This window comes from Myripristis murdjan, chromosome 3 (assembly GCF_902150065.1).
Source record: "Myripristis murdjan chromosome 3, fMyrMur1.1, whole genome shotgun sequence".
NCBI lineage: Eukaryota > Metazoa > Chordata > Actinopteri > Holocentriformes > Holocentridae > Myripristis > Myripristis murdjan.
In genome coordinates this window covers 10,029,047-10,045,767 of record NC_043982.1, presented here as the reverse complement: position 1 = coordinate 10,045,767, position 16,721 = coordinate 10,029,047, and the positions used below count along the sequence as shown (strand labels likewise).

General features: G+C 40.6%; 1 protein-coding gene across 1 annotated transcript in view; it reads left to right on the top strand.

Moving 5' to 3' along the window:
• Positions 1 to 16,721, top strand: part of syt7b (synaptotagmin VIIb) — a 101,755-nt gene that overhangs the window by 40,770 nt on the left and 44,264 nt on the right. The window contains exon 2 of the mRNA XM_030048712.1: positions 11,688 to 11,791. Coding sequence (XP_029904572.1) covers positions 11,688 to 11,791 — 104 coding nt within the window. The remainder of the gene's footprint in view (positions 1 to 11,687; positions 11,792 to 16,721) is intronic.

Genomic DNA, 16,721 nt, shown 5'->3' with positions numbered 1-16,721 from the left:
ACGGGAAGACGTTACCAAAGGGAGAATGATCTAGTTTTCTCTGCTGCTCCTACCATTATTCATGCAGATGTGCAAATACACAGTATTTTATAAGGCAGGCTGGTGGCAGATGGGATGATTTAAAAGCAGAAGAAACTCTGATGGTGGACAGGGGGGAATTCTGAACCGTTTCACTAACATGCTGCAAAATCTGCATTCTGAAAATCTGGAATGTCTTCTGAAAAATGTCAGCGCAGGGATACATTTTTCATCCTTGTTGCAGTTTACATTGTAAAAAATATATACATGTCAAGCAAACAGTGAAAGTAATTTTATGGGTAACAGTATCTTTCATGGGTAACAGTGTCTTGTTATTCCACTCACACAAGTAAACATTCACTGACCAGTTAACTCTACACTGCTGACAGCACAAGTTCAGTAAAACTGAACTCTAGCCAAGTGGGCTGACAGGTGGTTTTCTGTGAGAAAAACACACACCCACTGGGATTTCATGATTGAGCCTACTGCCTGCTCTACCTGCCAAACAACTCACTGTTTTCCCCTTTCTTGCCTCCTGTTATTGATACTGAATCATAATGACTAGATAATGCTGCATTGCTAGACTTTATTAACACACAGCAGTTGGTTCCTAGCATCTGAAACTACATAACAAGGGATCCAGACTAAAGTAAGATGTAGAAGTAATGGTGTGCTTTGATATCATAATGATCCATTTTCTTGAACAGAGGGATGCTTTTCTCTTTATCTCCCCTCTGATTTCCTGTATAATTGGGTGCCTGTGTTCCTCCCATTGGTCACCACTGTTCTGGTAGGGCGCCTGTTCTGCCAGTCAGGGGTCACCTCCCAAGGCGGCAGCTCTCTCCGTGCTGTACCAACCTGCAGCAAGAGATGCTTTTCCGGAGGTCTCCTGTGACTAATAGTACTTATTCTCTGTGTCAGGCTAGGCGCCAACACCAGGGGCTGAGTGAACAGAACACAAACAGATAAGCACAGCAGGTGGAGGAGAGGAGGGATGGAGGGAGGAAGGGGGATATTTGACAGAGAGAGATACCGGGACCCACGAGAGAGGGCGACAGGGAGTGTGACGGACTGAATTAGGAAGGGAAAGTACAGATTTTGGAGGTGAGAATGGGGGTGGGGGGTGAGACAGATGCAGAGAGACAGACAGAGAATGCTGCGAATCTGCCAGACTCTCCCTTTACCAGCTATAAATAAGTCGGAGTGCTTTCATGCCTGCTTGGTGCTTTCAAGTACATAATCTTGTGCATTGTCAGTGGTGGAAAGAGCACTAGAATGCCATACCCCAGCAGAAGTACTGCTGATATTTTACTGAAGAAGTAAAAGTTACTGGTGGAAAGATCTAGTCAAGTAAAAGTAAAAAGTAGCTCATTTAAAATATTATCAAATCCTCCATATGGAGGCAGTGGAAACCGTTAGGTAACAGCTGCAACACCGCTGATAACAGAACCAACCTCAGCCCAGATATGCAAACTGCTGGACCTCTGTGTGAACACCACCATTTTCAATACAACAGGAGCTTCTACAGGTAAAAGTATGGCTGTGCCATGGGCTCACCAGTGTTTCCCACTGTGGCCAACCTCCTCATGGGAGAAGTAGAAAGCAGAGCTCTGGACTCCTTCAGAGGGACATCGCTGAGCCACTGGCTCAGATACGTGGATGTCATGTGGGTTGAAATCAAAACCCAGGAAGTGCAAGCCTTCACAGAACAGCTCAACTCAGTGGACACTGACATCAAGTTCACACGGGACGGCATCAGGAACAACAGCTTGGCTTTTTTGGGACTGTGCCATACAACATTGAAGAAGACAGGAGCCCCCAGATTGAAGTACACAGGAAACCCACACGCACACAGACCAATAGACAAAGACCAAAGACCAAACTTACTCATTGACTCTCACCACCCACTGCAATACAAGCTAGGAGACCCGACACCATCGAGCTGATGATCTGCCAACCAGTTCCTAGTTCCACAAGAGGCAGTCCAATGCAGTGAGGACCCTCCTTTGAGGACCATAACGTTTATCTTTTAGATAGGGAGGACAGACAGTTTGATAGAGGAATGAAGGAAGCCATTAACGTTAAAACAGAGAAACCATCTCTCAACAGACGAGGAGGTCTGAGCCACCATTCATCTTCAACCCACCACACTGTCACATCCCTTCCCAGGAAGTTGAACCATTCACTCCAACTGTTGTTCACTCCTGGAGTCAAGTGACTCCACCAAGACTCATGACGGTCCTCTCCACAGGAAGGAGCACTAACCAGCCAGTGGCATCGATGACCTGGATAATGACTCCATGGGGGTCAAATACCTGGGACTCCCCACCATGTCTGTAAGAACTGAGGAAGCTTCTTGGATGAAAAGTGAAACGTCTTCCACAAGAATCTACAAACAAGCCCAGCTGCCCTCAGTTTAACTCCTGGATAATGTTAACGAGTTAGACATCAGTTAACTTTAATGTCAGTACAAATGTTTTTCATTGTAATGTAACATGTATATCCATCCATCAATTACTGACTAATTCTATGTTTTAGTCTTTGTTTAACTGTGTAACTTGCTGTCACCTATCAGCAGTTCAGTGGTGCAATTTTACAATCAGTGTGCGTTATCAATCACATATATTGTTGTGAAATCTGAAGTAGACTGAGGAGTGAGACTGGGATGAGAGCAGATGCTAAATGTGGGAGAGACACACACACAGAGAGAGAGAGAGAGAGAGAGAGAGAGAGAGAGAGAGAGAAATGGAATTATATGGAGACTATTTTTCAGACGAGTAGCTCTACTCATTTCTATAATAAATTATGTAATTAAACCATGAGGGAAAATAATGACATGTCGACAGGAACAAGTGGGAAGATGAGAGAAAAGAAAGGAGACATTTGATGGGACATTTAAGAATAGTAAAGAACACCTGTTACATTTCTGCTTGTAATTAGATATCAGCCGTCCTATTCATCGTTTTCACTTTCAGAGATGTAGCTGCAGCTAAATGGTAGTCCAGCCTGGAAATATCTCAGGCTTTTCACAGTTACTAAGCTGCAAATATGTATGGCGTAAAGAGACACGGAGGGAGTTTGAGTGACAGCTGCAGTACTGTGAGAGTCTCTTGTTTATACTCAAAGCCATGGGAGGTGCTTGGTGTGATACCCAGCACAGCGCAGTTGGAGCTGATTCACATTTATTGAGCCATCCGCGAAACTGAGATTACATCAGCATAGTGCATGCCGTTCAAAGGGAGAGTTTCAACACATCGTGATTGGCTTTTGAAACCAAGAAAAGCAGCAGCACAATCAAGGTGAGAGCTGGTATTTTATGGGTGTATTAAAGGTAATGTCATTTCATGAAAAACATGTTCAAGTTCTTATGAAAGGCCAAATATGCTTTTCTTACATGTGACTGTGGTTTTTAAAACAATTCCTTTAGTGTGTGTGTTTTGTTTTTTTTGTGCACCTACTATAAGAGATGATATTGAAAACAATAAAATACAACCATGACTGATATGTCTCATGAGCCATACATACAGTAGATATGATTTCTTTTTCTTTCTTTTTTTTTGTGATTCTTTGAGTTGTATTTTCTCAAAAACTCAATAAAAGGCAAGAATTTTGAAGTTAGCGACACTGAAAAATATTTGTCAGTGCTGTTATTTACCACACACAGCCTCTCATGTTCCATTGCCTTTATACAACAGTTCCAGTTTTGTAGCGACAATATGTTTTACCTCAAATAAAACCCTGAAATAAAGTCGCAGTTACCATTTTTAATGCCTTGCCAAAAAGTGTAGGCGCCTGAACTAAAACTTGTTTAGCAACATATACCAGTCTGGGGGGAAGACTCTTTACAGCTGACGTGCAACTTTTTGTCTGTTCTGTTTCTCTCTAGCCAACTGTGATCAAATATGAGGGCCCGTAACATCTGTTTTGTAGCATCTCATTTCTTCTCCAGTTTGCACAGCTCATTGTCTGTGATGGTACGTGATGAGGAGTTTAATCTGCAATTTTACGTTTGCCTTTTCATTTTCAGACTCATAATTCAAGCCAAAAGTTAAATTTGGAAACAAGGACTTTGTTTTTTCAGTGAGCCGTTCGCTGTCATGTTATCATCTGTAGAAGACAGATAATCAGCTGTAACACACAGCTCTCATCTAATCAGATCACTTGAATAAAAACTTCTGAGATGGAACTGTTTTAATATGGCAAAATGTAAAAGTAAGTTCATTTGTATAACAGCTTTTTAGGCATAGAATTTTATTCAGAAACAGCAACATTAATGCACACAGCACATCACACACCAGATCAAGGCCTGATAGAAAAGGCATTTTAAAACCAGAGACTGAGCTGCACAGTCTGACATTTATAAGAAAGCTGTTGCCTCTGCCGTCTTGGGGGTGACATCGCAATCACCTTTTATGGTTGGACCTTGGACGAGCCAACAGAATTTGGTCAGAGAATGCTCGACATCTCACATGTGTTAGAAGTCCAAGGCTAACTATTTGCTTTGTTCACATGGAGGCCATATTCATTATGTGGAAATAGCATTTGGATGACAGCAAGGAAGATGAAAACAGAGGCAGACACAGGCACTCTTTTGACAAAAAAAAAAAAAAAAGTAAAATATGTGCTAAAGTAATCACAGAATATGATGGAGAGATGAACAGAGCTGCAAGCAAAATTATTCAAGGAAGGTCCAAATTAAAGGCCACAGATAATGGACTGAAGGGACATCAGTGGTTTTTCTTCATAATGTTTGCTGAATGTTGCAGGTCAGATATTCAGTGTTGTTAGTGTCATATATTAGGCATGCGCTGTATACAGAGTGGGGCCTAAAAGTCCACCCCCAGGAATTGTTTTCATTCATAATTTACCAAAAGAAGACTACTCACTTTCCCACTAACACAGTGTAAGTTAAAAAAAGGTGTAAAATGTTCTCAGTATTCTTTCTGTCCACCATTTGCCTCACAGCTTGTGCTCTGTGTGGTATTGATTGTACATGTTTTTTTTACAGAATTCATGAATCCGCATTACTCCTGCACAGTCTGAGGGCATCCTGGAGAGTATCTTAGAGAGTACCCTGTGATGCTACAGTATGTTTTACCTTTTCTCTGTTTTGAAATGTTCTCAAAGATGCTCACTGGGGATCGAATCCTCTCCTGCACAACTTCAAGCCTCAAGGGCTGGCATGCCTTTGCAGAACAGTACTCTATTCTTCTTTGGACAGTGTGTTGTCGATCTGACTAATTCACATCTGAATATTTCCACCACCACATTTGTTTTGTCGTTGAAGACGTAGTTTGGAAACTGCTACTTTACAATTTTGGCCACCCAAAGAAACTGCAAAGTGTATCTTGACTGCATTCTTACGGGATGCAGGTTTTTCTTTGTTCAGCTGTCTTGGATACAGAAGCTGTTTGGCCTCATAAAGATGTTCAGCTTGATATACCGCTCTTCAGATTGTATGGTTAATTTACATCCGTCTGCTCTTGCTTTCGATGAAAATGAGTTAGTTTATGCAAATCTCTCCAGCGTGCATTGTACTGCCCCCTTAGAAACTTTGAATTTAGTTGTGATTTGGAACAGTTTTTTTTTAACATGTGGGAGAACTATTGGGCCCCAAACTGCATCACTAAGCTCTTTTAACATCATGCATCATTATGAACGTGACATCTAAGTGACATCTAAATAGCACAGTTAAGAAAAGTGCTCATGAAGCAATCAGTAAAGCTAATTTGTTTACTCATCACTCATTTTTTTCCTTACAGTTTATTTATTTGCTGCTTTACTCTCTTATTTGATGACATGTTAATAACAGAGGAGAGTTCAGCCCACAGAGCTCTCATTAGCCGCTAGCCGAAGCAGCGGGCAAAGCACTGGACTTAGTCCGCTACTGCTGGACAGGTTCAGTGTTGTGATGGCACATGGTTTGGTTAGCGGTCCATCTGCGCTGCCAGACCAGGCAAAATTCAGGGGCTGGCAACAGACTCAGGCCTGTTCACTGTGCAGATAGCACGTGGGGACCAAGCTGGCCCACAGGTGGCCAAGCTTTAATTACCTAATTGCCGTTTTATTAATTGTTTTATAAGTGATCATATTATTTGTTAAATGTCAGTTTAATTAATCGCTAATAACACAGAAGAGCCTTCGCAGAGATATGGGGACTTGAAATGATGTAGCCTCTTTTGTCTTTGTACCTGACATGCATGACCAACTTTTCATTACATTCAGCTGAGCGATCCTCTGTCTTTTGCCTGAACGGATTTTCTGTTTATGCCATTAAAATGAATTGTTTTGAAATCTGGTAACATGTCAGCAGGTTTGTGTTATCGTATCCTGTCCAATGACTTCAGAGAGTAGACCATAGGGTGCACTATATTAATATACCAGTAAGATTTTTTCAAAACTGCATAAACTCAGACTTGCATGGACTGGCTATGCACAAATAAACAATGTGATGCCCAGCCTGCCGATTGAATTGAAATATAGTACATCATTAAAAAAAAATCACTTCGCAGTTTTGAACATTACATTTGTTTTACTGAGCAAGTAATGTTAAATTTGTGAATATACAAATGAACACGAACTTATAATCTGATTTTATGTAATATAATTTTAAAGCATCATCTGCCTCATTTAACTTAAATATTACACTGTCTGTACAGGGCTAGTAATAATTTCTCCAGACTAGTAAGAAATTCAGTCTACATGTCTGGTGTGCTTATGCCCAAAAACAGCTAGTCCCGCCCTGCCAGCATCAGACATTTTAAATGTTTGTGAACAGACACCGAGTTGCAGCAGCTGAATTAACCAAAAGGAGTCAGTCCTCCTTTTGTGTTCCTGCTTGCTGAGTGTGTTTCTGTTCTTTAGCTGTTTTATCAGTGCAAGCTTTTTGTTGTTGTTCTGTGCTAAATTGGAAAGGAAGCACTGGTAAGATTGAAACCTCGTATTATTGCCTTTCCATTGCTGTACAAAACAAAGCTACCACAATTCAACCTCCACTGCCAAACTTAAAAGGTACAGAACTTAGGGAAGACGTTCAAGGAAAGGCACGGCTCCTTATTTTTGTGCCGGTGCAGATTAAGGGCAGTAACCATGCACTGGCAAAGTGCTAATTTTGTTTTTTTCACCGTGACAGCACTTGCACCGAAATGGATGGGGAGTATGCTATAGGGGAGTGTCAATATAAATCAGGCGGCACAGTGCAATTTTGGTGTCCAAATATCTGGTTGTGCCTCTTCATCGCCTCCTCAGAGCAGCTCTTAGCGCAGACAACCGCACTCTGCGCTCTGACTTCAGTTAATGGAGGCGCCCTCACACAGACCATCCAAAATCACAAAAACACATTCATTTGTTTTGCTGTCTTATTTCGCTTTGATAGAAAGTCCTGCTTCAACCATCACAATATGACTTAATTTGATTAAGGCAATAATATACAAGGATACAAGGAAGTTTATTGGTCATTATACAGCAGGTTGAATAATGAAATTAAAGTGTGGTTCCCTCTTGATTGATTAATTGATTGATTGTGTAGAAAATAGATGTATTAAGCATGGAGGAGTTCAGATGGTGCATTTAGTAGTCTCACAGCCTGAGGGAAGAAGCTGCTCTGTAGTCTGGTGGTACGGCAGCAGATATTTCTGTATCTTTTGCCTGACGGCAGCAGGGTGAACAGGCTGTGGCTGGGGTGGGTGTTGTCTTTTAGGATCCTTTTGGCTCTGCACAGGCACCTCACCTCCCCAATATCACTGATGCTTGGTAGATGGGTGCCAATGATGTTTTGGGCAGTTTTAATCACTCGTTGCAGAGTCTTCCTGTCCTGGGCCGTGCACATCCCATGTCAGTTTGTGATGTTTCCAGTCAGGATGCTTTCAATCGCTCCTTTGTAGAAGCTGACAAGAACTTGGCATGGGAATTTTGCTTTCTTTAGTTTCCTTAAGAAATACAGCCGTTTCTGAGCTAATATCAATAAAGCGCAGCGTGTATTTGGTTAGATTAAGGGCTGATTCTTACCAAAATCTGTTTTCCATAGCGGCTTCTACCTGCCTTGCATGACCAGCATGCCGTTACATCTACAGCCTCTAATTAGAGGGATGTGATATGCAGGTTCAAAGGGTATCTTGTGAAACCAGCATCAGGCTCTTGCAAACATATAGCCTACAAACTTCTTTGCATTTGTACACACACACACACACACACACACACACATACACAGCACATTGATTGGATATAAATCAGTTGACTGCTTAGAGTGAAGCGATGTGTGACCTCTCCTTTCCAACAGGTCTCCCAACAGTAGCACCTGAAGCAGGGGATTTAAAACTGCAATAGAGAGGAGAAGAGAGGTTTATGGCTGCAAAGGACAGCATGATGTCATACAGCAGAAGTGTGGCTATAATTTTTTGGGTTAAAATTTATAGTGGTGGGACAGGAAACAAGGGTGTGTTTTTCAAGAAAAACGTGAATTTCCACAGTTCTCTCTAAAAATCAAAGTAAGTTGGTTACTTCAGTCAGGATTATTCTTGGGAGTCAGTTTATGCACCCTCCAGTAAACAGCTTAAATAGACTATTGCTATACTTGTAGTATTGGCAATTGTGGTATGAATATGTGCATTTGAAAGTAGATAAATATGACTGAGAGAATTCAATTTTATCTCTTGAGGAAAATCACTCAAGGAAAACAAACTACAGGCAACCGACAAAATGGTAACAGCTTCCATTGTACTGCAAAATTTGTGTGAGTGCACTGTTGTTGTGTGAACAGTGTCTTCCAAAATATCACATTATTATCATCGCACATAGAAAACATGGTGACCAGGCTTTCACATAGGGCCTGACCAATATAGAATTTTTGAGATTGATATCGGATTCACTGATTACCAGTATGCATAGGCGGAGTTTGCGGGGGGGCAGGAGGGGCATTGCCCCCCCTAGCGTCTGAAATGTGTCACTACATTGAGTCAAAAATAGGTCCAATATTTTTTTTTCTTGTATACATATCAATAAACATTTAGGCAATGCAATAAAATAAGATTATTTTCAGAAATAAATCTGAATTACATTATGTTTGGTATTGTAATAAATAAAATAATAATAAAAAAAATGTTTGCCCCCCCCCCCGCGCAAATTTCAAACTCCGCCTATGCCAGTATGGCAGCCAATATAGTGAATTTTTGAGCTGGAATGATAATAGATGTTTTCTACATTTTTCTGTGAATCGTGCACTGATTTTGCACCACACTGACTATGCAAAGGTACTCTAAAGGCTGCTTTCCCTAAAAAAAAAAAGAAAAAAAGCAAAAAAAAAAACATTAAACAATATCAGCATCATGATACATTGTCCACCAATTCTAGAAATATATAAACCTGAATTAAAGAAAATGATCAAATATTCATTTCTAAATGATCAAAAGCATCCTTTTCTGCATTATTTATTCTGCTTGCATATTCTCATATTAGCGTGTATCAGTCAACACATTCTGATGCTGATATGATACCGATATATCTGTGATGGGTCACTACCAGCTGATAATATCAGCCGACTAATATATCAGTCTACTTTACCATCTCCAGAAACATGAATTTACTTTAACAAAGGGCATCCCCTGCCTTTGGTGGCATGTTCGGGGTGTAGTGTGTTCAGATTTGGTGTGCCGTACGTTATTCCCAGAGTGCACCTGGACTGTACCTCCTTAACAAGAGCACTGGAGTCTCTTGGGTAAAGCCAAACTGGACTCTACTCATCATTAGGAAATGGGGAGTAGTTCACAACTTTGAAAGGGGATGAGAAAATCTGATTGGTCATGACTGACGCCACACACTAACACATATCCTGACAATGTATCTGTCCTAACTGCCACTTTGAGCGTGCACCACTGCCTGCGTCTTTATTCAAGCCCGTGTTCACACTGATCCTAATCTGAAATGTAACAAGACACCAGATCAACTGCCATAATCTTTATTTGCTGGCATTTCTAAAATTTCTCCTGCCAAAATCTCTGCCTCTTTCTTTGGTGAGGCAGGTGGATAACAAGAATCTGCTGGATTAATAATGAGAGGAATTCATAACACTAAGCCAGGATATAGTCACAACTATGAAATGGATGGGATGGGAAACATACAGAGATGGGTTCAATATTGGGTTGGGCCAGCCAGCAAGGTAGTGGTGGTAATTTTCTCATGAAATAACATCACACAGCAAAGAGTGAGCTCTTTCCAAACTTCTCTGCTAATGATGCGGGTCACAGCAGTCATTTACTGCTCTGTGTCTTAATCATTCATATCAGTGGTTTTAAGTCTTTGTGTTGGGAGAAATCACATTTTTAAAAATATTATTCTCTTGTACTGACTGTTTCACAGGCCTGCAGAAGTAAAAGTTGAGCATGACATTGTCAGATCAGACAATGGACAGCCAATTCAGTGATGCCAGATAGGAGTGGACATAGATAGTGGGGCATAAGCATCTAGAATGGTTATCTACTGCTGCAATCGTCTGTGTTTGAATGGCTATCTGAGTGCACCAGTCATGACAAGTTTTAATTTTCATCATTCATCATCGCTGAAAATGGTGTGATTGCTCTGATGAACACGTTGAGTCACAGTTCAGATGGGTGTTTATTATTTTTATAGTCAATTTAAGACAGGTGGGAAGAGCAACATGACAAGACAGACACTGTGTGAGAGGAGGCGTTCAGAACTAAGTTTAAAAGGTGTTAAATACGCTTGAAGGTGAGGGAACCTGAGCCATTGAAAAATCTGAGGGAAGTGGGTGGAAAAGGTGGGCCCCACTAATCCACATCTTCTGTTTATTGGTGTCCACCAACATACAAGTCCCGATGCTGTGCAGACAGGGCTGCAAAGAGGAAAGGAGGGACAGGTGGAGGCATGCACAGAAGAATCAGAGGAGTCAAATTAATTTTGCAGACAGAGGGGCATGGAATTGCAGAGAGAAGAAGATGAGGCAGTTGTGAGTTCATTGTTTTCAGACAGTGTTTTGCCAGTGTATGATTGCCTTTTGAATGTTTTGGCAGACGAGGTGCGCTGGATGACTGGCGTAGTCAAGAGGCAGTAATTGAAAGAAGCACAAATGCGGCAATGCCAGACTGTGGTTCCAACCTTGACAGTAAACTTCTTCCAGTGTTGCTGAAGGATTAACAGAGGGGACAAAAGAAGACGCAGGCTTGTGATTCCATGGCTTCTGGCCCCTTGATAATATCTCGTCCTGACATGTTCGCATCTTCTGTTGATACATGCAGGCAATGTGAACATAATGCAATTTCACTGCCTTTATGTCTATTTCTTGCACATTGTGTCCCTTGCCCTTGATAAATTGCTCTGTCTGTGGGCTACCGATGACAGATGACAGCAAAAGGCGGGGAAAGGAAAACATATTATGGGACAACACCCAGATATATATATATATATATATATATATATATATATATATATATATATATATATATATATATATATATATATATATATATATATAAGGGTAGATAGATAGATAGATGGATGGATAGTTAGATATGCTTGCCCAGCCCAGTTTCACATGGACCTACAGGGACTTTTTGGTGGCAGATTTTGCCTTTGACCTCAACAGGTCAGCTGCATCTTATTAATAAATGCACTAATCTCTCTCTCTGTGTGTGTTTTTCTCCATTTCTCTCTCTCAGGCTCAGTGTCTCTCAGTGTATTCCTGGTGTCTGTTGCATTGACAGTGTGTGCCATTTGGCTTGTAGCTCTATGTGGCGTCTGCACCTGGTGTCAACGTAAACTGGTAAGTAACAGTGCTGGACTCAAACTTCATATCAGGCTGTTTCATTTCTTTTGTTTCAGAGAATGTTGTTTTAACCCAGCTGATGTCTTTTGTTAACCACATTAAACGATTCCAGGATTTGGAGCATTCCACAGTGCAGCGACTGCTCTCCCCAAAGTTATTAATGACCTGTATTAGCAGCTCATGCAGGTGGTTTTGCAATTCTGTTGGACCTAAGGCCTGTTGTTGCTACAAATGCTCGTGCAGTTTTGGCCAGAAATTTAGGTGCTTTTTCATAGCTTGGTCAGTAGGCAGAAGATAATGCATTCTTATTTCTGTCAGCTGAAAAATACATCCCAAATGAAAACATAATTTGCGTCTGCTTGCCTGGAGAAGGTGTAGACTCCTGCAACTCCCTCTAATCCTGACTCCATCAAAAGCCCAGCAGCTGCTCTGCTTTTAAAAAGAGCCAAACGTATAGGTCACATGAATCCAGTCTTTACTTCCCCACAATGGCACCTGTCACTTTTAGAATTGATTTTAAGATTTAATTGATCAGTTTTGAAGCACAGCTAGATATATTTCAGACCTTTGAACCCTAAAGGAAATGCAGCACAGCTTGAGATCCTCATGAGCTCTTGCTGTTGCTTAGTATTGACTGAGAGCTAAAGGTGACTGGACATTAACCATCGGAGCTCCTGTGCTGTGGACTGACCGGCTGGTGGAAGAAGGGTGTATTATTTCAAGTCTCTGTTAATGACACACTTTTATGGATTTACTTTTAAGTAATTGTTTCTCTAAGAGTGTTGGGTTTTTGTTAAGAGTTTATTGATTCCAGTGCCATTATAGACACTGATTATTGATCCCAATACCTATCAGCACTCTACCTCCGCTTCACTGATATAATGTAGTGTGATGGTGAAGTAGCAGTGTTGTGTAGTGCTTGATCACTCTTATACCAAGCAAAGCCATGGTGTGTGTTCTTTACGTTCTTTCTGGTATTTTGTTTCTGAATAATCACAGCCAGTACTTATTAAGCACCAGTTCTTAATACCCAGACCCACTTGTGTCCCCCCATCATGGTACAGTGTGTGTGGGACTTTATGTCATCATATGGTGTCTGTTTGTGTGTGTGTGTGTGTGTGTGTGTGTGTGTGTGTGTGTGTGTGTGTGTGTAAACACTTGCAAGCAACTCAAGTCATAACTCGAGAACAATATATGATAGAAATCATATTTAACATAATGAACATAGAAATATTTGCTAACTAATGCATTAATGAGCTGAATTCATGACCTCATTAGCACAACCAATAGCATGTAATTAACTTGAGAATAATGCATATTAAAAACTGTATATTTACAGCCCTTACAGAGTAAATAATTTGATTGCATTTTGGATCTACATAGATTTGCATAGTAATGAGAAAAAAATATTTCCTTTAAACCTATGTAAGCCCCTAATGATTTGGAGTTCATATTGATACCACTTAAGTGTTACATGACGACTTGTTTATATAGACATAGTTTCTGATTAATGCATTAAGTAGTTTAATTCATCACCTCATTAGCATAATTACTTATGTTTAATAAATCAGTGTGATTAGGCTGGGACATTAGACAGGCAAAGTGTCTCTTGTTTTTAATCTTGTTTTTTTGCCCTTTGTTCTCCATTAATGTTTGTGTTTTGTGCCTTGTTTCCCTCACACTCTGTAAAACACTTTGTAAATTGTTTGTTTGTTTGTTTTTTGGACAAAATCTCAACAATGTATAAATTAAATTTATTGTCATTGTTGTTTACCATGAAAGCAAAGCTGTTGTATTCTATACATTATCACACACATATCAACAGTGTTATAACTATAAAACCATATTCACTGGTTTAAATAAGAGTTTTTTTTTTATTTGAAATTGTCCACAGAATGAGGTCATGTGGTGGAAACTGAATCATTTTTGTGTTAATTAAAACTCAGAATGAAGAAATTCAAACGTGTATCTCAGCAACAGATATTCTTAGAATAATGCACTTTCCAAATTATTACACTGGGACTCAGAATAGTGAATAGGAATTTACAGAAAATTCAAACTGAGACGAAAGCACCAGATACTTAATGAAATTCCATAGCAGCAGTATGTTTATTCATAACACCCTAAGGGATGCATTGCTGTAATGCTCTGTTAAAGTCTAGCCCTGCATTTTCTTTACATTATGCCGCTTGACTGTATATGCTGTGCTTTATGGCTGTAGTCAGTATGGCTGATGATATTCTGTATGCATATTGTCATTCACACACAGTGCAAAACGCACAAACACACACACACACGTGCACATTTGTTTAGAGCACCCCCGGATGACCATTGTACAAGAACTGTAAAATGTGTGTGTCTTTCGTAATGTGTTAGGACGGCTGGACTTTAAAGCAGGAGGCTTAAGGCAGAGGTTAAGTGCAGACCAAGCGGGGGTTTATTTCACCCACAATGCACACATAAAACAATGACGGTCATATTCTCCTCATAACATACTGCAAACCACAGGCAGCATGTGGTCCTGACAACAGCAGCGCTTGATGGAAACTAGCAGCCTTAGAAAGCCGGCCACTGGCAGTGACTTTGACCCTTACCACAGTATCGGGAAATGTGCCTCCACCGGGGTCTGAACCACAACAAATACCTTAAAATAACTTCAAATAGTCCGCACGATCTTAATTTGTGAACAGAGTCATAGACAACCCGAACAGCAGATTAAAGTCCACTAACACCCTCACACTAATTGCCACATGGTGTACCCCAGAACCTTTAAATTGGTGCTCAGCATCCCTGGGGACAGCCTGGTGAGGTGAGTGACCTGAACACCAGCATTACACATTATTGCACAATCAAGTAACACTTGGCAATAGTTACACTCAATCCATCATCATTTTGGCGACAGTTATACCACAATGAGCACATTACATCGGGATAGCCAAAGTAGCCAAACTGAGTGCAGATGTTTGTGTTTGCAGGGCCGGCCTTGAGTCAGTCCTAGCTGAGAGACAGCTCCTGCATCTGCAAGGCACACATCATTAATACATGCAACAATTTCAATAAAAAAAAAAAAAACATTCAGCACTTCAAGGTTGTGTCTTATTTCTTGTGCCAGTGCTGTATTAAAGTTATGCTCCAAAAACAGTGGTGCTAGAAAGTCGTGGTAATTCATTTCATGGTGCATGTCACCATGAAATGAACCATGATGGTGTTATAAAGCAAAAATGTATATATATCATTCGTACATGTCATCTTTTCTAGTGAAGTATACATATATTAGAGCTGAGGCCATTTCTGTCAAGATCTTTTTTTTTTCTTCAAAGTGGAGGTCATTATCTAAACAAAGTAGTCATTAGAAAACACTGTATCCCCTCCTCCGCTTTTATCTTTGATCCTCATCTTCTTCATCTTCCCCTTCTCTGGAATCCATGGCATTCCACCGTGCAACACAATATGGTACATGGCACATTCATTACGAGGCTAATTTGGCATTTTCTGTGGGCCTGAATACTGTGTGTGTAATCAAAGGCAAAATTAGTGCTTTGTAAAACTCGCGCTGATTATCAATCACTTACTCTGCGATGTTGCTCACACATCTCACCATTCATTTTCCTAATAAGGTTCAAGCCAACTTTTTACCCCAGTTTCCCCTGTTTCACATGCAAAACGTGTTTGTCTGTATACGAGATTATAATGTTCAGGTTTGACATAAACAGAAGAATCGCTTCATTTTGTAACAGTACACCCTTAATGGATAGTAATTAGAAGGCAAGAACAAACAAAAGCAAGGTTTGTCCATCATCTACAGTCTTTTGAACTGAAATTTTCCCTGAAATTTTACAGGGGAGAGGCTGCATGTCGGGCCATGACGGCAAACGCGATCAACAACCCTGCGATGTAAACACTGCTTTGTGCCCTGAGATGTGTGCATCACGGCTGAGTCCAGTCCCATGCAAATGATTCATATGCTAATGAGCATCACTCTGGGCTGTTGGCTGCTGCTGGAGCAACTGTGATTCTTCCTATACATTTGATCTGCTGGCATTTTCAAGGCACTCCATCCTGCTTTCAATCCCTTTGTTCACTGTTTTGCTTTTGTCATGCTCCCTCTCTCTTTCTCTCTTTCTCTTTCTCTGTCTCTCCCTCTTTCTGTCTCTCTCACTCACACTCTGTATCTCTCTCTTTGGAGCTGCTCCCACTCTTTCCTTTCTCTGCCTTCCTCCCTCCTCTTCACTCTCTCCCTGTCTATTTGAGGAGAAAGCGCAACACAGCAGCTGATAAAACATGCAGAAGCCTAGATTTGACTGGGTTGTTGAAAGGCTACACAGCTAAGTAAGATGGAAATTGAGCATAATCCAAAGCATTTACCTCTGTTGTCTCCAAGTGGGCTCATAAAGCGTGTTCAGTGCTGCTAAAAATTATGGAAGCGTTTTTATTATTGCTGTGGAGTAACCGACCAACGCTCACTGAACTTGACGGACAAACCCATTAGCCTATCACCCGTTGCTTATCTTTATTTACCCTCATACTATCTACACCGGCTTTGTATTTGTGTCACCCTCCCTCTCTTTTTATATGGAATAGTCTGGTTTGCATTTGTCCCTTTGTTACTTATCTCCATGTCCTTGTCAGAATATCACTGCTTTCTTTTACACAGGTTTATCCTTCTCTCTCCTCCTCTTCTCTGCCACTGTAGTTTCCCCTTTATAGTCCTTGTCTCTCTTATTTATTGTGCATATCATCTTTGTTTTCTTTGTTTTCTTTTATTTTTTAAAAGGTTAAAAAGAACATTACCAGGTAACACTCATACACACACACACACACACTCAGCCAGTGCCAATATGAGAAGATCATAAAAGATCCCCTCATATTGAAGATTGAAGATATTTGAAAAAATGAAATGTGCACAGAAAAGCATTTGTGCAAGGGG